The 24,838-nt window shown below is 45.2% G+C and overlaps 1 protein-coding gene across 1 annotated transcript in view; it reads right to left on the bottom strand.

Moving 5' to 3' along the window:
- Positions 1-24,838, bottom strand: part of LOC115459102 (VPS10 domain-containing receptor SorCS1-like) — a gene marked incomplete at both ends in the record, with an annotated part of 299,388 nt that overhangs the window by 156,324 nt on the left and 118,226 nt on the right. Inside the window, 2 exon segments of the mRNA XM_030188967.1 lie at positions 12,318-12,407; positions 20,032-20,150. Coding sequence (XP_030044827.1) covers positions 12,318-12,407; positions 20,032-20,150 — 209 coding nt within the window.

Below are 24,838 nucleotides of genomic sequence, written 5' to 3'. Positions count from 1 at the left end.
AAATCATCAGTTATCCAGTTCAATAAATGTTCCAGTTGTCCTTAAGCCTCTGAGTGTCATGTGGTTCCTGAATGGATGAACTGACGGGACCTGGATCTAAATGAAGACTAGTTTCTTCAGCCCACCTACCCAGGGTGACTGGTTCGGGTTACAGTCACACTAAAAAGTCTGTAACTTCGCCATGTTTAAAGATAGTCTCATTCCACTCAGCACATAAACGCAGGCATAGGAGCCGACTTTGTGGGTGTTGTGGGTGCTTGAGCACCCCCAATATTGAAAAGTTCCTTGTATATGGCCAGGGAAGGGTTATTTCCATTGGGATTAGCACCCCCAATAATTTTGAAAAGTTGGCTCCTATGAACGCAGATAGTAACAACAAATAAAGCTGTAAAATTTCACATTGAAATTCCAAGTGGTTGCTGAGAAAACAGGAAAAAAAAACACATGGGGGGGGGGGTTACTTTTTTTTTTTTGCTTCACCTTGTATATCTATGTCCTTATGGAACATGAATCCCTGAGTAACTTCTTTTCATCAAATCAAGTTACCAACAGGGATCCTTCAACTGCTTCAGTGTTTGTTTTGCATGCAATGTATTGGAAACCTGTCAAAGGGTTGGAAAAATAAATCCTTAATTAAGGTGCTTGTTTAGAAAGGACTTAATTTTTCTATGAATATGAAATAACACATTTACTTCCATAACATGTACTACGCGATTTCATTTTTTCAATCTGACTTTCTGTTAAGCATATGGTAATCATATGCATAAGTATATGAATAATTTATTTGCTACATCAATAAATTATTTCCTTCTTTTTTTTGGGGGGGGGGGGGGGGAGGGCCGTGCAAGGAGAACAAGCATGTTAAATAGGATCATGATAATCTAGCAAATCTTTGAAACGTCATTTTTGTGGTTCTGGATTTTAATTTCAATATTAAGGGGTCCTTTTACCAAGCTGCGGGAAAAAGGGCCCTGCACTGACTGTTTTTCCCAATCCCAGGGCCCTTTTTACTGCAGCGGGTAAAAAGACCCCAGGCACACATGGCTATGTGACGGGGAACACCGGTGGTAGGAAGCAGGGCTGGTGGTTGGGAGGCGGGGCTAGTGCTGGGCAGACTTCTACGGTCTGTGCCCTGAAAATGGCAGATACAAATCAAAGTAGGGTATACACAAAAAGTAGCACATATTAGTTCATCTTGTTGGGCAGAGTGGATGGACCATGCAGGTCTTTTTCTGCCGTCATCTACTATGTTACTATAGTTACCTACTGAGGTGGCAATAAGGGATCCCACGCTAACCCAGGCAGCGGCCTGGGCCCCCGTAGATTTGCTCCTGGACCCTCCCTGCCGCCAACCCTCCCACCCGCTACCGTCGCCGTGGGCTACCTTTGCTGGTGGGGGACCCCAACCCCCGCCAGCCAAGGTCCTCTTCCTCCGGCGCAAGGCTTCATTCTGTTTCTGAGTCTGACATCCTGCACATTGTATGTGCAGGACGTCAGACTCAGAAACAGAACGAAGCCTTGCGCCAGAAGACCTCGGCTGGCGGGGATTGGGGTCTCCCACAAGGTAGGCGACGGCGGCAGCAGGGGAGGGTTGGCACGGGAGGGGGGGTTGAGAGGGTCATCGGCCGGAGGGGTCAAAGTTGGTGGCGGCAGAGGGGGGGTCAGCAATGGCGGGGGGGGGGGCTAAAATGTGCCCCCTCACCTCAGGCTCTGGACCCCCCTCGCGCCGAACTCTGGCTATGCCCCTGCATACAAGTGCCTAAATATGGTAAAAATGCAGGTAACATACAGTATTCTATAAGTTACACACATAAATGGAAGCCCCGCCCCTGCTCCACCCACGTGTACGTCCCACTTCAATTTTCTCGCTATGCTGCTATCACAGAAAGGTTCTTAGGAGCTGTGGGGCCTAAGTTATAGAATTTGTTCTACTGTGCCTTTACAGGTGACTGTATTTTGGGGACAGCTTGCTCCCTTTGTTGGAAATAGAGGCAAGCAAAGTGTGTGGGGGGAGGTGCAGGGGAGGGGTATGGTTCTGACCTAAAAAAAGAATCTTATGCATAATTTCTCCAACCAGCAAATCTGCACCAATGTCTGAGTGGATTGGTGGGAGTTCATATTATGCAGATTTGATATGGATTCCTGTGAACCAGTTAATCTGGTTTCAGCCAGGTCAGAATTGTTAATTTCTCTGCCAGTTCACTGGGAAAACTTAGACAAACATCCAGCAGAGCCAAGGAAAATCCAAAAAGTCCCAGGAACTTTAAGGCAGAATAAACTTTGCCTGGAATGACATGGACACTATATTTTCCACACAGAAATGGAGCATTTAAAAAAAAAAAAGTGAAGAGTCAGAAAGAGGACCCCTGACTGCTTCACTTAAAGGTACTTCAATGGCAAAGTAACTTTTTCTTTGAAAATGCTCACTTTTAAAATTGTCATTGCGCTAGGGTGCCACCTGCTGGTTCCTACTGTATATCACAGTACACGGAGCAGGGATTGCCACATGAAAGTCCTCCTGTGAATCACAGATCATTGGAATTGGCAACTTGTTCCCGCCGGTTAAGAAACAAAAACTCATCTGTCTTCAAAAAGGTTCGATATATCGAAATCTTAACGGTAAAAACAATAAAGCACATAGGCCCTGCTCGAGTGAACAGTCTCTCCAGGAATCAACGTCCCTCAATACGCTACAACCAATAGAGATGAAAGTGAATCCAAGCAGAAAGAGCCTTTTTAACTACCTGCCTCTTTGAATAACACAATGCTTTATTCAATTTTAATAAGCACCCACTGAATGTGCGGCTGGGCAGACCAGATAATCTCTATGGTCTTTATATGCCATCATGATCTATGTGTCATATTCTTAAAAAACTGCTTTGATAGGCGTCCTCAGAGCCTATGCATCTGAACCTTGTTCTTCAGTAATACAATTGTAACACACTGCCATTCCTTTTGAATCTGGGGATTATTTATTCATTATTAGTTAATATTTGAAATCTCCTTTGAATTTACCATAAGCGCAGTGGCAATGAAAGCGATAAATAATATAAGTACTGTTCTTATCTACAGTGCACCTGGTCAAAAGCAGCGTTAATGCAAATTTCTCTCCCATTGTCCTTGCCCTGTGCGCTCACCATTTTCTTTAATGTCCAATCAATAGCACATAACAGCCATCAAGTAACAGAATTATCTGTAATGTTCCTCAGATCCCATTAAAAGAGTATCTGTGCTCAATCTTTTGCTTATAATCCCCAAGTTCAACCCCAGGTCAACTCTCCAGCCCAGTAAAGCAACAATAACAGCAACAAGAAAAACAAAGGCGTACCAATTTAATAAACTACCACACAGTAATATCTTTCCATTCTGGTAGATATACAAAGATAGCTGGGAAAAATAAATCCTTTTGTAGGGGATAAGAATGCATGAACATGAACGTTTGCATTCACTTGGTTATTATACTTTTTGGGTTTTTTTTTTTTGCTGTGCATAACTCACTCTCCAAATGTAATAGATTTCTTTGAACCAATTATTTAGAGGTTGGACTGAAGGCCTGCTGTAGGCACCCCACTGTGCTTCCTGAAAATAATCACAGCCAACTCACAGTACACGTGTTCAGTACAGGGCTGTGGGATTCCCAAGGCATGCTGCAGGCAAAGTGTTGGTGACACATTGTCAAGAAATGGTGCTATAATTAGAAACCGATACAATCTGCTCTGAAGTCATGCTTCATCAAACTTTCATCAATTTCCATTGCTGATCCCAGGCTGTTTCTGACTTTCTAGCTTGGTTGGGCTACATTCTGGTTCTCTTTGGCACACTGCATACATTTTAGCAAACAGAACTAATAGATGCTAGATAATATATAACCTGGACATTACAAATTTTTTTTATAATCATATTCTACAAGGATCTTTCACTGTTCTCTCTGCTCAGCTGGGGATGCTGAGACCCAGGTGAGCACAGCAGGATGAGCTAAAGCTTAAATACCGAAGGTTGCTGAAATATTTCCATGGCTCAGCCGACAGCCTTGTGCACAATTATTATAAGCCCTAAGTTGACAAGTTCATGCATTGGGCTGTGCAAGCAAAGCAATCCACCAAAGAGCAGGGAGGCTAATATCTTCGCATATGCCCTTGCTCATTAGCAAAGCCATACTAACTTTGCAAAACACCTTCCCAAACTAATTAGGCAACCCTGCAAGACTTTCACAAGTTCACCCTAATCAGTTTGCTGAACTTTTTTTTAAAGCAAAACCTTCAACATAGATTGCAAACTGCTTTCACTTTTTAAAGGGATTTGCCAGTTCACAAACAGGTCCTTTTTACCAAGGTATGCTAAAAGATTGAGGGTGTCTTTTACCACACCACGCTAGTGATTCCCAGGCGGCAATGCCAAGGAAGCCCATTCAAAGTGAATGGATTTTGTCAGCATTGCCACGCCGGAAATCACAAGCACGGTTTAGTAAAAACATTGAGCGCCAGCTAATCCGTTAGCGCATCTTAGTAAAAGGACCCCAATGAGTAAATCCACATCCGCTCAAGCTTTTCCCTAGATTTGTCAGGGAAATATTCCGTGAATTCCCCTCACTGTTTTTGTGGTAAATTTGAAAATTTCCACTGAACGTTAATTAGGCTCAAATTCATCTGATTCTGTTGCTGGTTCAGCTTATTTCTGCTCTGCTGTCAGAGTTTCTTGGAGGGTCCTTTTACTAAGTTGCGTTGAAAAATGGCCTGTGCTGGTGTAGACACAGGCATTGGATGCGCAGGTCCATTTTTCAGCGCACCTGCAAAAAAGGCCTTTGGGGGGGGGGGGGTGAAAATGGACGTTGTGGTAAAATAAAAATTGGTGCGTGTCCATTTTTGGACTGAGACCTTACCACCACCAATTGACTTAGCAGTAAGTTCTCACACGTTAGCTGGGTGGTAATCGTCAGCACGCATACACTGCCAATTATAGTTCAGTTAGTGCCGAGTGCCGAAAAATATATATTTTTTCCGGCACGCGTAGTGGACAAGCATAAAAAATGAAATTACTGCCCCGGCCACGTAGTAGCCGGGCGGTATTTCCGAATTGGTGCATGTTGGGCGCATGTAGGCACCTATCAGGCTTATTTTCAAAAGGGATCGCCGGCGATCTTCCGACACAAATCGGGAGATCACCGGCGATCTCTCAATCCTGGCCAAATCGGTATTATCGAAAGCCGATTTTGGCCGGCCCCAATTGCTTTTTCTTTGCGGCGCCAGCCAACCTTCAAGGGGGCGTGTTGGTAGGGTAGCGAAGGCGGGAAAGGGGGTGGAGTGGGGCGGGGTCACGAGATGGCCGGCTTCACCTTATTATGAAAAAAAACCCGCCGGCTCGAACGAGTATTTCGCTGGGCGGACTTGGTTCATGTATTTTTAGGACCAAGTCCCTAAAAAGAGCCCAAACTGACCAGATGACCACCGGAGGGAAGCGGGGATCACCTCCCCTTACTCCCCAAGCGGTCACCAACCCCCTTCCACACACACACAAAAATTAAAACATTTTTGCCAGCCTGTATGCCATCCTCAAATGTCATACCCAGCTCCCTGACAGCAGTATGCATGTCCCTGGAGCAGTTTTTAGTGGGTGCACTGCATATCAGGCAGGTGGACCCAGGCCCATCCCCCCTACCTGTTGCACTTGTGGTGGTTAATGTTGAGCCCTCCAAAAAACCCCAAAACCCACTGTACCCACATGTAGGTGCCCCCCTTCACCCCTTAGAGCTATGGTAATGGTGTAGACGTGAAGGCAGTGGGTTTGGGGGGGATTTGGGGGGCTCAGCACACAAGGAAAGGGTGCTATGCACCTAGAAGCTAATTTTGATTTTTTTTAAAGATTTTTTTAAGTGCCCCCTAGGGTGCCCTGTTGGTGTCCTGGCATGTCAGGGGGGCCAGTGCACTACAAATGCTGGCTCCTTCCACGGCCAAATGCCTTGCGTTTTGCCGGGTTTGAGATGGCCAGGTCCGGTTTCCATTATGGCTGAAAATCAGAGCCGGTCATCTCATCTAAACCCGGCGATCCTATTCTAAACCTGGCGAGCGATTTGGCCGGCGCTAAGCATATTTCGAAAATACGCTTGGCTCCACCCGCTTATGGCGCCGGACCTGAAGATGGTCGGCCATCAATTTCGCCGGCGCCGTTCGATTATTCCCCTCTATGTGGATTAGTAAAAGGGCCCCTTGGTGTCTTTCTAAAGAGAAAAATATGACGACAGATTTTCTGTTTCTCTGCACGATTGTATTTTCCATTCTCACTGTCTAATGAGTTCGACTGGGGTTTTGTTACCCAACTGAACTCTGACAGAACCATGGGCCCCTTTTACTAAGCAGCAGTAAAAGGGGGCCTGCGCTAGTGTTTTTGATGCACATTGAGGTCCCCTTTTACCGTAGCGGGTAAAAGGCTGGTTTTTTTTAAAGAAATTGCTCCGTGGCAAGTGTACCACTTGCCACACAGCCAGTTCAGGGAGAGCACTTACTGCCACCCATTGAGGTGGCGGTAAGGGCTCCCGCGCTAACTTGGTGGTAGCCAGGCAGCGCGGGCACTGCTCGTTTACTGCTGGGTAAACACCGGTGCTACAAAAATTTTAACTATTTTTATAGTGCTGGAAATGACATGTACTGGGGGTGGGAACTACTGCTGGGCTGCTGCAGTAGCCCAGAAGTAGTTCCCGATTACCGAGCGGTAAGCCAGTGTTCGGATTACCACCGCTTAGTACAAGACCCCCTATGAGAATTCAAGAAGGATGAAGACTATCAAAGAGAGGATGTGATTGTGTCTTGAGGGTTACATGACCAGATAAGTTATTATGACGGCACAGAATACAGCAGCGAGACTGATCTTTGGAAAATCTAAATTCGAATCTGCCAAGCCCCTCCGAGAAAAATTACACTGGCTTCCCATCAAGGAACGTATTGCCTTTAAGATTTGCACCTTGATTCACAGGATTATTTATGGTGATGTTCCAGGATACATGCTAAACCTAATAGATCTACCACCCAGAAATAGTTCCAGTCTTTCCTGATCCTATTTGATGTTACATTATCCAGATTGCAATGGCCTCAAATACAAATCTACCTACGCATCAAGCTTCTCCTTCATAGGTACTCAGCTATGGAATGCACTGCCTAAACTCTTAAAATCAACTCAGAATCACTTAATCTACAGGAAATTATTGAAGACCACCCTGTTCAAGAAGGCGTACCATCCGGATGTTAATTAGTTTATTTCTTATTTGTTCAGCAAAATTTATGGACCCTTAATGTTTTTCCATGATCTTTTATTATCTTTGTTGTTTTAGACGTTACGTTTACGATTATTTTTATACTATGACATTGTTTAATGATATTATATTGAACTATAGCCTACCCTTGTTAATGTGTAAGCCACATTGAGCCTGCAACTAGTGGGAAAATGTGGGGTATAAATGTGTTAAATAAATAAATAATAGAAAAGTATTCTTGGAGCATTCTTGTGGAGAGAGAGAGAGAGAGAGAGAGAGAGAGAGAGAGAAGGACCACTGAATCCTTATCAAGAAGATGTGTGTTTTATAGAAAACATATTTGGGGAATACAGCATCTCTATGGGAGTTGCTACAATGAATCATTCCAAATGCTAATATACTGCCCCCTACAGCTTTCCAGAAAGAATTGGAAGATTAAGGAGCACAGAAGTACCAGATTTTTTTCTCCAAAGTCAGACAACATGAGAGCTCTTCCATTGATTTTTCCGAATGTCGTGGACCAAGTAATTGAACAGTGAGTTTCCCACCAATTGGGAAGCTAGTTTACCCTCTTTTATGATTTGTCTTCAGGGTGGAGAAAATCTAATGTATTAGATTATTGCTTAGAGTTTTGTTTTTCTAAAAACTGTTTTGAGAATGCAGTACCCAGTTGTATTGTGGGAATGAAGAGGGATTTTCATAGTCTAGTCAGTACAAGGGGGCTGGTCTGGTGCTGCAAAAAGCAAGAAGCCAGTAAAAGAATTAGTTGGACCACTAGATTACTGAGGGATAAAAGGAGCACTCAGGGAAGACAAAGCCAAAGTGGAGAGATTAAATGAATTGTTTGCTTTGGTCTTCACCGAGGAAGATTTGGGAGAGATACTGGAGCTAGAAATGGTATTCAAAGCTGATGAGTCGGAGAAACTGAATTAATTCTCTATAAACCTGGAAGATGTAATGGCACAATTTGACAAACTGAAGAGTAGCAAATCACCTGAACTGGATGGTATTCATCCCAGGGTACTGATAGAATTGAAAATTGAACTTGCAGAACTATTGTTAGTAATAATTTATTTTTAAAATCAAGCATGGTACTGGAAAATTCCCCCCCCCCCCCTCCACTATCTGCGGCAGTGGGGGGGATCAACATAGCCAGTCTGGATGGCAGCGGGGGCTCAGGTGTGTAAAGCTGAAGAAAGATCACCAGAGCACTGGAAGGAGGAGAGGGCTCCTTGCTGTGATGGAGCTGGGTATGACATTTGAGGCTGGCATAGAGGCTGGCAAAAAAATGTGTTTTAATTTTTTTTTTGGGTGGGAAGGGGTTGGTGACCACTGGGGGAGTAAGGGGAGGTGATCCTAGATTCCCTCCGGTGGTCATCTGGTCAGTTTGGGCACCTTTTTGAGGCTTGGTCGTGAACAAAAAGGGACCAAGTAGGCCAAATACTCGTCAGGGCCGACCTTCTTTTTTCCATTATCGGCCAAGGCTGGCCATCTGTTAACCACACCCCCGTCCCGCCTTCAGTACATTGCCAACTCGCCCCCTTGAACTTTGGCTGGCCCTGCGACGGAAAGCAGTTCGATTTGTGTCGGAAGACAGCTTGAGCACAACCAAATTTAGCACCATATACAGAATCCGGATTTAATGTGTGAAAACGGGCAACTGCAGAAAGTTAGTAAAGCATTTTACAATATTTGTCCTGTTTCTGCATACTAAACCACATATTAGTTATTTTTCAAAAATATTTTTTGGGGAAGGGGGCGTGTATGGACGGAGAGTGAGTGTGAATGATTTAGCCAGTTCGGGCCAAATTCTATAAATGGCGCCTTAAAAATCAGCACTGAAAAACTATGCAATTAGCATAGTTCATAAAATATACTCATGCGCCATTCTTGCGACAAAAATTTAGGAGCACCCATTTAGGCCACCTAAAACCAGGCCTAAATACCCTCACCTAAGTTAAGCATAGATCAGAAGTATTCCATAATACTGCACATAACTTTTTTTTTAAATGCCCACAACTCGCCCATTCCAAACCCATGGCTATGCCCACTTTTTGATTGTTCACATCAGAATTTACAGAATAAGCCTAGAAAATTGTGCGTGTAAATTCTAATTAAAGCTAATTAGTGCCGCTAAATGTTAAGTACCAATTATCGGCACTGTTTGGCTTGTTAAGCAATTAGGTTGTGTGCACTAACCAGGGGCAGCTCGACCATTAGGCCACCTGAGGCTGGGGCCTCAGGCAGCACTCTTCAGGGGCGGCATCTCTCCACTCTTCGGGGAGTGGCCACTCCGTTCATGGCATTTACCTGTTTTGTCACATTCCAAACCCGGCAGCGATTCCCATATGCTGCCCTGCAGCTGGCACCCGCCTCATCCCTTTACTGCAGCCGCCTCTCTGATGTAACTTCCTGTTTCCTTAGAGGCTCAGGCAGCCGCAGTAAAGGGAAGATGCGGGTGCCGGCGGAAGGGCAGCATATGGGAATTGCTGCCGCTGCTGGGTTTGGAACGTGATGAAACAGGTAAATGCCATGAATGGAGGGGGGGGGGTGGCATTTCAGCCTGGGGGGGGGGGGGCATCTTAGCTCTGCCTCAGGCAGCATCTTCCCTAGGGCCGGCACTGGCTCTAACACATGCTAACTGCCTAACATAGATGCACTAACGACAACTTTAGTACACGATTTACAGAAAAAATATAAAATAAAATGTTGAAACGTTTTGTGTTAGATTTGCAGTTGATGTGCAGGAAAATACCACATTAATTGCAAAACTCAATGCATTTTAGTAAAAAGTCTTCCAGGGCCAGAAAAAATGCCTCCTCTACCTGAATGGTATATAAAAAAGTTTTTAAAAAAGCCCTTGCAAAATATTTTGCTTGTGAACGTAATTCTCAAAGCTTCAAGTTGGCACCATCCTGATCCATGAAAACAGCACAACCAGCTATAATGTGACATGGTGCAGAGCTATAATAGAAAACAAGTTAAAAGGAAAAGGATATGTGTTGCCTGATGTGGCTGTTCATATTTCTGTGGTACCCATCAGTCTCAAATATATGGCTGTCTAAAATTACAATTTCTCTAATTCACAATCTAAGAATGCAAAAACAATATACAAACCCCCAAATTCTACATATGGCACCTTAACTTGTGCTCGCTAATTTGACCTCGTGGCCAAATTGAGTGTACCACATAATTTATTAACAAGCCAATCAGCACCAATAATTGGTACTTAATAGCCAATTAAGGTCACTAATTGGCTTTAATTACAATGTACACACACAACTGTCTGGGCGCATAAATTCTAATGCATTCAGTCCACAAGGGGGTCATGGCCATGGGTGTGGGAATTTCAAAAAACTATGGACACTATTATGGAATACACCTGATCTGCGCCTAACTTAGGTGCAGGGACTTAGACCTGGTTTTAGCTGGCCTAAATGGGTGTGCCTAAATTTTAGTCAAAAGAATGCCGCGTCAGCATATTCTATAAACTATAGAATCTAGCCCACAGTGGAACAAGGCTGGTAAAGAAAGGAGTCTTCTAATTAAGATCCAATAATGATGAAGAATACATTTGGGACTAAAGTCGATAAATGGCGCCTAAAAATCAACACCAAAAAATAGCCCTTAATGCCGGGAACTGAGACTACTTTTAGGTGTGACCATTTACACCAACAAAACCCTGGTGTAAATCCCCGTGACTAAATTATGCACGGATCCCCTTTATTCTTTAATAGCGTGCATAAATTCTGTGTATGCTCTTGATCAATCCATGCCATTCTCTTTGCCACACCCCCTTTTTGCATTCACGCGTGAATTTTATGCGCCAAGCCATCTGTGTACATTTATGCATTTATATTTTAATTAATGTCAATTAGCACCGATAATTGATAGTTAGGGCCCAATTATCAGTGCTACTTGGTTCATTATTCAATTAAATTTTGCAGGTTCTTAGTGAACGGTCTCTTGGGAAGCAAAAAAACAATCGAGTTTCTCTGTGCTAGATTTTCTTTTTGCTTACCATAGCAAACAAAAATTTAAAAAGAACAAAATACACTGTTGCAGTGACGTTCCTAGGTCGGCTGCCACCCGGGGCGGATCGCCGATGCGCACCCCCCCCACCCCTGGGTGCAGCACGACACCCCCCTCTACTGCAATGACACCCCCCCCCCCCCCCCCCGGGGTGGATTCTTGGCTGCTAAGAGCAGCCGCGCGGCTCTCGGCTCCGCTGGCTCCCTGTTCCCTCTGCACCGGAACAGGAAGTAACCTGTTCCGGGGCAGAGGGAGCAGGGAAGCAGCGGAGGCGAGAGCCACGCGGCTGCTCTCTGCACCCCTCCAGCGGCGTGCACCCGGGGCGGACCGCCCCCACCGCCCCGCTTTTGCTACGCCGCTGCACTGTTGAATATTAATCAGTAGGGGTGTCTTTTACTAAAGCTTAGCTCGAGTTATCTGCAGCAGGGTCTATAGGAATAAAATGGGCCCAGCTGCAGATAACTCAAGCTAAGCTTTAGTAAAAGACCCCCTAGGTGAGCAATAACAAGCCAGGTTGAACAGGACAGGCTGATTCCGTCTTGATTTTGCCCTGTTGTGTGCAGTTTTGGGGGGAAAGTTGAATGGTAACTTCAGGCCTAGGATGGGACAAACTCAGGCCTGGATTAACCGTTTCTGGTTGACCTGAGGTAAAAAGGCCTTGCCTAGTGACATCCCACCTAACCATCTTCCACGGCTGGTTTGATCTTTCTACAGTCTTAGTGTCTGTATATGTATCGATCTCTAATTAGAGCCGTTTGGTTTTCCTGAGCAGCCCTGACAAAATAAGAAAAACAACATTCAACTAATTCTCACACTGATCATTCATTTTCGTTTGTGTGAGTGTGTGTGTGTGCAGCCTAATTGACTTTGCTCAGATAAGCAATTGAACCCATCAGGAACGATTTTATAACGGAAATAAAAACCACTCTGAATCTGAAATGCTCTCTTTTTAATGTTACCACTAGGTAGCACTACCATCTGGGAAAACAGCAGGCCTGGTTCCTGGAAATATATTATTTAATATACACCAAGCAATACAAACCTTCGGCAGGGAGTACTTAGGCAGCTTCATCTGTGCAAAAGACTCTCTCCTGTATGATACGTAGTAATGAGGCCTTCCTCCCGAAGTTAACTGCAATATCAAAAAATTGCCTTTATCATAATGATGATGATTATTAGCAAGACAATTCATAAAGCAGAGGACCTTAAAGGAACCCGAGCATGAAGCAACCGTGGATTTCAAAGGAAATTAAAAGTTCTACCCACAAAACACCTACCTCAAGAAAAACTACCAGAAATCGTTAAACTTGCCATAGATCTGCAATTTTATTAGGCTGAAGCTGTGATTATTTCATAAAGTCTATGATAATTAGTTATGTTTCCCAATGGTGTTATTTCTAGGCTTCTATGGGAAACGGGAATTTGTACTGGGTTGGGGTGGGGTGGGGGGTGGGGAATGGGGTGAGTTAAGTTTGTTTGGGGTGGTGTATAATGTAATGTTTCTTTTTAGGTGACTATTTGAATGTTACTTTTGTAATTTGTTTACAAATGATGTAACAGTGAAAAATAATTGTATTATTATTATTAATAATAATAATAATTTCAAGGTTTACTGTCTGTATGTCCGCTCTTGTCAAATCTGAATTTTTAAGATTTAACATAAAATGTAGCTTAAAGAAAGCTGTTTTCTGTACGTGCGCTGTTTTCAATTTTCATTTTCTATAATTTCAGACTTGACAACAGAGCAACGCAGAGAGGGTCAAAGCACAGAATCACGAAGCAGTGAACAAAACAGCGCTAAGGGCCGTCAAGGTTGGGATAAACACTGGTCCTTTATTCATAAACCTGACACGGGCCATGTTTCGGTGCAAAATGCCTGCGTCCTGATGAGTAAATAGTTTTAAAATGTCCACACAATAGATCAAGGACCAAAATCGCTCAGTCCTAGAACCTTTCAAGATTTGACAACAGCACTCTTACAGAAGACAGTTTTTCATGGTTCAAGCTACATTTTATGAAGATACCATGATAATTCCTAAGCTTCTGGATATATAATAATAATAATAATAATAAATTGTAAATCACTGCGACCAAAAGGATCACATCAACTGAGTCATGACAATATTTGCCCATACAGTATAAGGAACTAGGGTCAATTAATAAATTACAGTCACAATAAAAAGTTCACTTATGGTATAAAATTAATGGGTACACAAAGTTATCAACAAATGGCACATACCCACTAACTAAAACATAACATGGTAACATAGTAGATGACAGTAGATAAAGACCTGTACGGTCCATCCAGTCTGCCCAACAAGATAAAATCATTACATATGGTATGATGTGATACATCATATTTATTTATTTATTTGTTACATTTGTATCTCACATTTTCCCACATATTTGCAGGGTCAACGTGGCTTACATAATATTGTGAATAATATGTATTCCTGATCTTGATTTATCCTTGCCATTTTTAGCACATAGACCATAGATGTCTGCCCAGCACTGGCCTTGTTCTAAAATTTCTGAAATTGTTGTCAAAGCCCCTGAAAAAGTCTACCCCACCCATCCAAACCTATTCATCCTCAAACAGGGCACAGTCTGTAGAAGTCTGCCCTGTACTGGCCTTCCTACCTAATCTCCGCTAAGCTTCTTTGGATCTTTGCATCTCCGCCACCTCCCGCGGGAGGGCATTCCAGAGATCTACCACCCTCCCGGTGAAAAAATACTTCCTGACAATATTCCTGAGTCGACCTCCCTTCAACCTTAATTCATGTCCTCTAGTTCTACTGCCTTCCCGTCTCTGGAAAATGTTTATTGCGGATTAATACCTTTTACTAAGGTGCGCTAATGTATTTAGCGCGTGCTAAATCTTTGATGAATTCACCATTTAGGGGCTATTTCACTAGAGCTGAGTGCACACTAATGGACATTAGCATGAGCTAAGTGTCATGTGGCTCATAGGTATTCAATAGGACATGAAGCATTTAGTGCTACGCTTTAGTAACAAGGCCCCTAATAAATTTATAATAATTAAACTTTTTACGCTTAATATTTTAAACCATTTAACCAGCCAGGAATGTCTCCTGGCTGGTTACCGTATTTTTCGGACTATAAGACGCACCGGACCATAAGAATTGAAGTCTCGGCGGCCATTTTGAATCTCGCCGAGACCGTCAGGCTGCATACAGGAGGATGGAGAGCAGCGCGCTGGGCAGGAAAGAGGAGGCTCTTTCCTGCCCCGACGTCACTAGACCACCAGGGAAGATCGCGTGAGTAGGGAGAAGTGGTGACAGGGCCGGGGGGGGGGGGGGGGGGGAAGGAGGTAACCCTGACGGCGATCCGGAACTCGGAGGGCGGGCGGCCTGCCAGCCAGCCAGCCAGCCAGCCAAATCTACCTTCGGACTATAAGACGCACCCCCCATTTTCCTCCCAAATTTGGGGGGAAAAAAGTGCGTCTTATAGTCCGAAAAATACGGTAAATGGTGCTTAACTAGCTATTGGGCAAAATTCAGCAGTGGGCAGCCAGTTATCTCCCGCTGAATATTGCTGTTTAGTGCTTAGCAGATAACTGGTTATATTGTTCGATATAACCAGCTATCTGCTAATATTTGGCGCATCGCCAGCTACGTTTAGCAGCCACATCAGGCCACTGAAATAGCAGGCCTGTCTTTGGCTGGTTTAAACTTAACTGGTCAGCGCTGAATATCGGCTTGGCCAGTTAAATTTAAACTTGCCAAAAAACACCTGGATTTTTTATTTATTTATTTGTTGCATTTGTACCCCACATTTTCCCACCTATTTGCAGGCTCAATGTGGCTTACATTGTTCCTTGATGGCGATCACCATTCCCGGCATGAGAAATACAAGTTGGTATTGCATTACAGATCATAGGTGATAGAGTAGATTAAGCAGTCAAGTATAGAGAATTCATTTTCGGGAAGAGAAATAAAGAGGTGGTACGTTAAAGTTCATTCGTGTCGAAGTACCTGATGCAATCAACGTATAAAGAGTTCGGTTTTGTCAGGTCTGGTGTAAGTTTCGTTGTCTGGTGTTTAGGATGTAGCATTGTAGTATGCCTTATTAAACAGGTTGTTTTTTAGCGATTTTCGGAAGTTGGTTAGGTCGAAATAGGACTGGATATTCAATGCCAGTCACCAAAAACAGTCCAGCATTGAATATCCAGGCTCAGCGTTGACGGTGGGATGCATCCCGTCTACCTCCCGCGGTTTGAATATCAGCCTCTTTAAATACAACCATCCAGAATTATTTGGCCATATATTTCATCACAATAAACATATCCTAAAGGCAAGATACATAGGGCCCCTTTTACCAAGCTGTGGCAAAAGGGGGCCTGCACTGGTATCGGTGCGCAGTGGCGATCCTAGGTCGGCTGCCACCCAGGGCGGATCACCGCTGCACACTCCCCCCCCAGGTGCAGTGGCGTCTGTCCCCCAGCACAACACCCCCCCCCACCGCAATGACACCCCCTCCCCGGCACATCAAGCCCCCTCCCCCCCCGGGGTGCATTCTTGGCTGTTGGAGGGTGCAGAGAGCAGCTGCGCGCCTGTCGGCTCCGCTGTCTCCCTGCTCCCTCTGCCCCGGAACAGGAAGTAACCTGTTCCATGGCAGAGGGAGCAGGGAGCCAGCAGAGCCAACAGGCGCGCAGCTGCTCTCTGCACCCTCCAGCAGTGTGCACCCGGGGCGGACCGCCCCCACTGCCCCGCCCTTCCTACACCACTGTCGGTGAGTGTTTTTGATGGGAGTCTTTTACCACAGCTGGTAAAAGGGTAGTGCTTCTTTTCTGTAGGAAATGGCAGTGCAGCAAGTAAAGCATTTGCTATGTGGCCATTTCAGGGGGGGGAGCCCTTACCGCCACCCACTGAGGTGGCGGTAAGGGCTCCCACACTAGACCCTGTAGCTGCAAAAATAAATATATTTTTATAGTGCCGGATATGATGGTACGCTGGGGGTGGGAAATACTGCGGGGCTGCTGCGGTAGCCCGTCGGTACTTCCTTTTTAGCGAGCGGTAAGCCCGCGTTGGGCTTCCCGCCGCTTTGTAAAAGGCCCATAGGTAAGCTCATTTTTTTATTATTGATTCAAAACTGCTGGTTATTTCAAGTGACAGTCTGCTGTTCCCCCTCTATTTTTCATGAATCTTTAACCTGTTTCTAATTCTGCCTTTAGTGAGCAAAAACCAAGCCGAGTGTCCGTAGGGCTTTAAAGGCCTGCTGCAGGCATTTCATTTTGATTTCTCGGAGACAAATTGAAAGAAAGAAATTGGTATTGTCCCCAGGGACAGGTTGTCATTCCGTCACTTGCTTGGCCTATTCAGCATGAGGCACATCTGCAATTTCTTTTGCGGCAATACAGACAGCCATCGTCCACATCTGAAACAGCTCAGGCTTGTTCAGAACTGTTATTGGGGTCAACAGCTTCTGAAGCAGCAACCTTTAAAGATAGGAGGGGAAGGTCCGGATCCCCAGCCATTACCCAGCACTTGCTCTAATCTTTCTTACTTGCTAAGATTAGTTTTGAAAAGGGAAAAAGGGATACTTTTCAGAAAAGGCATTTGAGCTATAGTGTGATGGAAAGTGTTGTAGTACTTTACTGATTATAACCTTGCTTACATGTCTCTGTTCAGAGGTCATTCCCTTAATGGATCTCATTGTGCAAACATATAGAGCAGTGGTGTAGCTACATGGGGGCCACGACGACCCTCTCCACCCCACCTCCTGCCGCCAACCCGCCATTGCCTACCTTTGCTGGCGGGGGACCCCAACCCCCGCCAGCCGAGGTCCTTTTCTTCCGGCGCAAGGCTTCGTTCAGTTTCTGAGTCTGACGTCCTGCACATTGTACATGCAGGACGTCAGACTCACAGAAACAGAACGAAGCCTTGAGCCGGAAGAAGAGGACCTCGGCTGGCAGGGGTTGGGGTCCCTCGCCAGCAAAGGTAGGTGACGGTGGCGGCGGGAGAGGGTTGGTGGTGGGAGGGGGGTCGAGAGGGTCGTCGGCAGGGGGGGGGGCCAAAGTTGTTGTTCGTAATGGAGGCGGCAGGGGGGGGGGGGCGGCAATGGCAGGTGGGGTCAGCGGCACCGGGGGGGGGGGGGGGGCTAAAATGTGCCTCCTCACCTCGGGCTCTGGACTCTCCTCCCACCGAAGTCTGGCTACACCCCTGATATAGAGGCTTTTTAACTAAGGGGCCCTTTCACTAAAGGGCTGGCGCACATGTAACACACTTGCCACTCACCAATCTGGAACTATCACAGGATCCCAGCAGCAGTTTCCACCCCCAAGTGTGTGCCACTTCTGGCACTACAAAAATAGTTTCTATTTTGTAGCGCCAGTGCTTACCTGGGTTAGCGCTGGAGACCTTACTGCCACCTCAATGGGTAGCGGTAAGTGCTCCCCCCCCCCCCCCCCCCCCGAAATGGCCATATGACAACTGGTTCACTTACTACAAAGACATTTCTCTGCTAAGCTTCTGTGGATCCATTCCTTCTCAACAGGATTCCTTTGTGTTTATCCCATGCATTTTTGAATTCCGTTACCATTTTCACCTCCACCACCTCCCACAGGAGGGCACTCCAGGTATCTGCCACCCTCTTGGTGAAAAAAATACTTCCTGACATCATTCCTAAGTCCGCCCCCTTTCAACCTTAATTCATGTCCTCTAGTTCTACTGCCTTCCCATCTCAGAAAAAGGTTTGATTGCGGATTAATACCTTCAAATATTTGAACGTCTACATCATATCACCCCTGTTTCTCCTTCCCTCCAGGGTATACATTTTTAGGTCAGCATATGCCTTGAAACACAAATTCCATACCATTTTTGTAGTTTTTCTTTGAACCACTTCAAGTCTTTTCACATTCTTAGCAAGACACGGCCTCCAAAACTGAACACAATACTCAAAGTAGGGCCTCATTAATGATTTGTAAAGGGGCATCAACACCTCCTTTCTTCTGCTGGTTATACCCCTCTCTATGTGGAAATGAAAATGGTAACGGAATTCAAACATGCGTGGGATAAACATAAAGGAATCCTGTTCAGAAGGAATGGATCCTCAGGAACTTAACCGAGATTGGGTGGCAGAGCTGGTGGTGGGAGGCGGGGCTGGTGGTTGGGAGGCGGGGATAGTGCTGGGCAGACATACGGTCTGTGCCAGAGCCGGTGGTGGGAGGCGGGGCTGGTGGTTGGGAGGCGGGGATAATGCTGGGCAGACTTATACGGTCTGTGCCAGAGCCGGTGGTGGGAGGCGGGGCTGGTGGTTGGGAGGCGGGGATAATGCTGGGCAGACTTATACGGTCTGTGCCAGAGCCGGTGGTGGGAGGCGGGGCTGGTGGTTGGGAGGCGGGGATAGTGCTGGGCAGACTTATACGGGCTGTGCCCTGAAGTGGACAGGTACAAATCAAGGTAGGTTATACACAAAAAGTAGCACATATGAGTTTATCTTGTTGGGCAGACTGGATGTACCGTGCATGTCTTTTTCTGCCATCATCTACTATGTTACTATGTTATGTAGCATCCTTCTGGTCACGGCCACCTAAAAATTATGTGCAATTTTATAGAATGCGCCCGATCTGTGCCTAAATTAGGGTGGGCATGTATACCAGGTTTTTGTTGGTGTAAATGGTCACACCTAAACTTTAGTTGTGGGGACAAACGCTATGCATATTCTATAAACCGTGCCTAATTTTAGACAAGGTTTATAGAATAGCGCTAAGAATGTTTTTATCCGTGCTGATTTTTTAGCTGCCATTTATAGAATTTGGTCTTATATACCGTATTTTTCGGACTATAAGACGCACCGGACCATAAGACGCACCTAGGTTTTAGAGGAGGGAAATAGGAAAAATAAAATTTTCCTTTTTCCCTCCTCTAAAACCTAGGTGCTCCGGTGCGTCTTGTCTGAGTTTTGGACCGCCGTCCCGTACTTACACGATTCCATGTTCCCTGGCGGTCTAGTGACGTCGGGGCAGGAAAGAGCCCCCTCTTTCCTGCCCATCGCGCTGCTCTCCGTGCTCCTCACTGCTTTCTGACGGTCTCGGCGATATTCAAAAACGCTACCTTCGGACTATAAGACGCACCCCCCATTTTCCTCCCAAATTTTGGGGGAAAAAAGTGCGATTTATAGTCCGAAAAATACGGTACATAAAAATATGATAGTAACTTTGCTGCACATAAGTGTACACTTAACCATGAAAATGCTGGTATTCTGTACATTCATGCGTGCAAATGTTGCATAAAGAATATGCTCAAGTATAGAGTCAACCTTCACATACGCAGTAAAGACATTCCGAGGCATATTAGCATTTTCTTTCATTCTCTCTCCAGAATAAGGATCCAACATTTAAAGACTTGGAATTTAAACATCCAGATAGGCCCAGGGCTTTTTTGTGGGGGTACTTGGAGGTACTGAGTACCGGCAACTTTTCTATCATCTGCTAAAATTGACCCATGGTCCCCAGGTTTTAATGAAAGAGCTCAGGCTCTACACACCAATTCTGCCTTGTCATAGATTCTGTGACTGGTTGCAGGGGGGCTGGCTATAGTGGGTTGAGTCCCTCAATGATCACCCCTCCTCTGAAGGGTGGCCTGGAATTTGAGTACCGGCACCGTTTTCGTTAGAAAAAATGCACTGGCTAGGCCACATGAGAGGTACAATTGAAATGCTCAATCATGTGTCTTAAAAAAAAAAACAACAGAGGAATACATTTGGAACAAATGAACACAGGTGGACTTCCATACCTGAACAAACACGTAATCATCCTGGACTATCAGAGAGTTGGAGTCAATGTAGCCTGGAAACGGACGACTTCTCCCAGCTTCACTGCAGTTCTGCATCCTGCAGGTTATATACTGGGCATCTGCAGCAAGCAAAACAAAGATATCTGATAGTGACGTGGTACAACATCCCATTAGAACAGTTTGATTCCCTTAATTTCCCTGTGCTCTTTATTTCTACTTGTACTTATCGCAGGAAAAATGGCCTAATGCAAGACAGGCTAACGTGTTTTGTGTTAGTTTTGCCATCTGTGCACGCTATGCATTCAGTATTTATTTAATTACTTTCTGGAGGGAGAGTGCCAGAGGCGGAGAATGGGCATGGAAGCCCTATTCAGCTAGGGGGGGGGGGGGGTCTTTTACTAAGGAGCGGTAGTGGTTTTAGCGTGCGCTAAATACTAGAAATGCCCATGCAAATATATGGTCGTCTCTAGCAGCGCACACTTATTTTTATCGCACGCTGAAAAACGCTAGCTTGCTTTAGTAAAAGAACCCCCTAGTGTGCTAAAAGAAAAGTCCATAACCCATTATTAAGATGAACTTGGGGGAAAAATCCATTGCTTATTTCTGTTTTGCTGTTCTGGGATCTTGCCATGTATTTGTGACCTGGATTGGCCACTGTTGGAAACAGGATACTGGGCTTCAAGGACCTTCAGTCTGGCCCAGTATGGCAATGCTTACAGTGGGGGAAATAAGTATTTGATCCCTTGCTGATTTTGTAAGTTTGCCCACTGACAAAGACATGAGCAGCCCATAATTGAAGGGTAGGTTATTGGTAACAGTGAGAGATAGCACATCACAAATTAAATCCGGAAAATCACATTGTGGAAAGTATATGAATTTATTTGCATTCTGCAGAGGGAAATAAGTATTTGATCCCCCACCAACCAGTAAGAGATCTGGCCCCTACAGACCAGGTAGATGCTCCAAATCAACATAGCATAAGAACATAAGAGTAGCCATACTGAGTCAAACCAATGGTCCATCTAGCCCAGTATCCTGCTTTCCAAACAGTGGCCAAGCCAGGTCACAAGTACCTGGCAAAAAAACACAAATTATCGCCAGGCTAACTGGTTTATTTATTGTTTATTTACTAGGATTTATTTACCGCCTTTTTGAAGGAATTCACTCATGGCGTTGTACAGTAAGAACAGATCAAACATGAGCAAGAGGCAATTAGAGCAGTAAAAATATTCGAACAACAATACAAAGTATGGCATGGTATACTACTTGCAATGACAACATAATGAGGGGCATAATCGAACAAAAACGTCTATCTCCATGGGCGTTTATCTCCGAGAATGGGTCCGTGAAGGGGCGGACCGAACCGTATTTTTGAAAAAAATAGACGTCCAGGTTTTATTCGACAATTTGTGAGCTGGGCGTTTTTGTTTTTCAGCGATAATGGAAAATGAAAGCGCCGAGCTCAAAAACGAATAAATCTAAGGCATTTGTTTGTGGGAGGGGCCAGGATTCGTAGTGCACTGGTCCCCCTCACATGCCAGGACACCAACCGGGCACCCTAGGGGGCACTTTTACAAAAACAAAAAAAAGGTAAAAGAGCTCCCAGGTGCATAGCACCCTTCCCTTGTGTGTTCAGCCCCCCAAATCCCCCTCAAAACCCACTGCCCACAAGTCTACACCATTACTATAGTTCTAAGGGGTGAAGGGGGGCACCTACATGTGGGTACAGTGGGTTTGGGAGGTTGGACGACTAAGCATTAAGCAGCACAATTGTAACAGGTAGGGGGGGATGGGCCTGAGTTCACCTGCCTGAAGTCTACTGCACCCCCTAACAACTGCTCCAGGGACTTGCATACTGCTGCCAAGGAGGTGGGTATGACATTTGAGGGTGAAAATAAAAAGTTGTGAAACATCATTTTTTGTGGTGGGAGGCGGTTAGTGACCACTGGGGGAGTCGGGGGAGGTGATCCCCGATTCCCTCTGGTGGTAATCTGGTCATTTAGGGCACTTTTTGGGGCCTTATTCGTGAAAAAAAAGGGTCCAGGAAAAGTGCCCTAGCACTTTTTTTCCATTATCGGCGAAAGGCACCCATCTCTGTTCGGGTGATAACCATGCCCCAGTCTCGCCTTCACCACGCCTCCGACACGCCCCCGTCAACTTTGTACGCTTCCGCGATGGAGTGCAGTTGAAAACGTCCAAGTTCGGCATTCGATTATACCGCGTTATTCGTTTTTGTGAGATAAACGTCCATCTCCCGATTTAGATTGGAACTTGGGCATTTTTCTCATTCGATTATAAGTAGGAATATGTACTAGAACATTATAATTGGTGGTGAAGGGTAAGGCAAAGTTGTAACATATAGATGAGTAAAAAAAGTAGGAAGAACTAGAAAGTAAGGTGACTGATTTGAAGAAAGTTGCGCGTGAGGTCAGAGAGATGGTTAAATATTACCTCAGCTAGGGTAGGAGTGGATAAACATGTCCCGCTGCAGTATGTGCAGCCCGAGTCAATCCTTGTGTGTGTGAGTGAGACTAACAAGTTAGTTACTTCTTCCATGCATGAATAACACGAGATCCCTTAGCACCCCTTAAATAAGAAGGAGTAAGCAGTGGCGTAGCAAGGGCGGGGCGGTGGGGGCGGTCCGCCCCGGGTGTCAATGGGTGGGGGGGTGCATCCGTCCACACACCCCCCGGCGCAGCGCCCCCCCCCCCCCCGACACAGTCCTCACCTGCCTACGAGCTCCATCCATCTGCAGCGCTGCTGTAAAGAAGAAATCGCTTCGTCGGCCATTCCCTCACTCACTGTGTCTCGCCCTTGAGGAAATAGGAAGTTACGTCAGAGGGCGGGACACAGTGAGTGAGGGAATGGCCGACGAAGCGATTTCTTCTTTACAGCAGCGCTGCAGATGGATGGAGCTCGTAGGCAGGTGAGGACCGTATCGGGGTGGCGCTATGCCAGTGGGGGGTGTCCACGCCGGTGGGAGGGGTGTCGTGTTGGTCTGCACCCGGGGGGGGGTGCAGCGGCGATCCGCCCCGGGTGGCAGCCGCCCCTGCTACGCCACTGGGAGTAAGTGCTCCCGTATTCATTTTTGAAAAATGGTCATGCGCTAATGTTAACATTGGCACATGGCTCGATATTCAACAAATGTGAAAAAAAATGCCTCTTTTACGACTGCGCTAGAAATGGGCTTAGCGCATGGCAAAGTCCTGCATTAGGCTGAGCCAAGTCCATTTATTAGTGCAGCTTAGTAAAAGGGCCCCTGATTTTATAATTGCTGCTTGTGCTTAAAAAGCTTTGCTCAAGCTATATCAGGACACCAGTAGAACCTTTACATAATAGACTCCCAGGATCAGATCCTACAGCAGGTGAATATCAAAACATGTATTTGTACCTGTTCTGAATCAGGAGTAAATGTGTACATGTACTCTATGCATGGCCTGATACATTTTACAAAATATGATCGTACATTGCAACTCCACCCCTGCTCTGCTCAAACTGTGCCTGCAGGAATAAATACATTCGGAGCACATACCAATAAATGCTTTCTTATCACCTTGCATACTTATACATGCTTATGCCATGATGTAAGTAATTATATAAAATTATATAAAAGGACATTCTGGTCGCTGCATATCAAGAAAGATATAGCAGAATTGGAAAAGGTGCAGCGAAAGGGGACTAAAATGATAGCGGAGATGGGACGACTTCCCTATGAAGAAAGACTAAGGAGGCTAGGGCTTTTCAGCTTGGAGAAGAAATGGCTGAGGGGAGACATGATAGAGGTATATAAAATAATGAGCGGAGTGGAACAGTTGGATGTGAAGCGTCTGTTCACACTTTCCAAAAATACTAGGACTAGGGGGCATGCGATGAAACTACAGTGTAGTAAATTTAAAACAAATCGGAGAAAAGTTTTCTTCACCCAACGCATAATTAAACTCTGGAATTCCTTGCCAGAGAACGTGGTGAAGGCGGTTAGCTTGACAGTTTTAAAAAGGGGTTAGACGGTTTCCTAAAGGACAAGTCCATAAACCACTACTAAATGGACTTGGGAAAAATCCACAATTCCAGGAATAACATGTATAGAATGTTTGTACGTTTGGGAGGCTTGCCAGGTGCCCTTGGCCTGGATTGGCCACTGTCGTGGACAGGTTGCTGGGCTCGATGGACCCTTGGTCTTTTCCCAGTATGGCATTACTTATGTACTTATTTTCATGTGTAAAAAATGTATAAGTGGAATTTTTTATACATTTTTTTAATAAATTTGCCCTCACTTAAGGAAGTGGTGAACTTTCACTGATGTCCCAATTGAATGGATCCTTCACCACATATAGTCCCTGCAATTTTAAAGGGTCCCTTCCACTGTGACTTTGGTGGCTTGACTTTCCAGCTCTCTTGAAAACAATTCACACTCATTAGTTCCTGATATGTTTTCCCCAATATTTTTTCCTAATACTGCTTCTCTATTGAAAACAAACCATTTATTTGCATCTCCCTTACTCCCTAATTTCTCTAGCTGGTACAACAGAAGAAGGGTTTTCAACCCAGTCCTTGGGACACATCTAACCAGTCAGGTTTTCAGGATACCCGCAATGAATATGCATGATATAGATTTGCATACAATGAAAGCAGTGCATGCAAAATTATGTCACGAATAGTCATTGGGTGTCCTGTACTAAAAATGGAATTAGAACCCTTGGAGAGAAATGATCTACCATATCAAATGTGCAGGATAAGAACAATAGCACTGTTGGAAACAAGATACTGGGTTAGATGGGCCATTGGTCTGACCCAGTATGGCTATTCT

This window comes from Microcaecilia unicolor, unplaced genomic scaffold (genome assembly GCF_901765095.1).
Source record: "Microcaecilia unicolor unplaced genomic scaffold, aMicUni1.1, whole genome shotgun sequence".
NCBI classification, from domain to species: domain Eukaryota; kingdom Metazoa; phylum Chordata; class Amphibia; order Gymnophiona; family Siphonopidae; genus Microcaecilia; species Microcaecilia unicolor.
The sequence above is the reverse complement of the archived record's forward strand: the minus strand, read 5'-3'. Positions and strand labels throughout refer to the sequence as shown.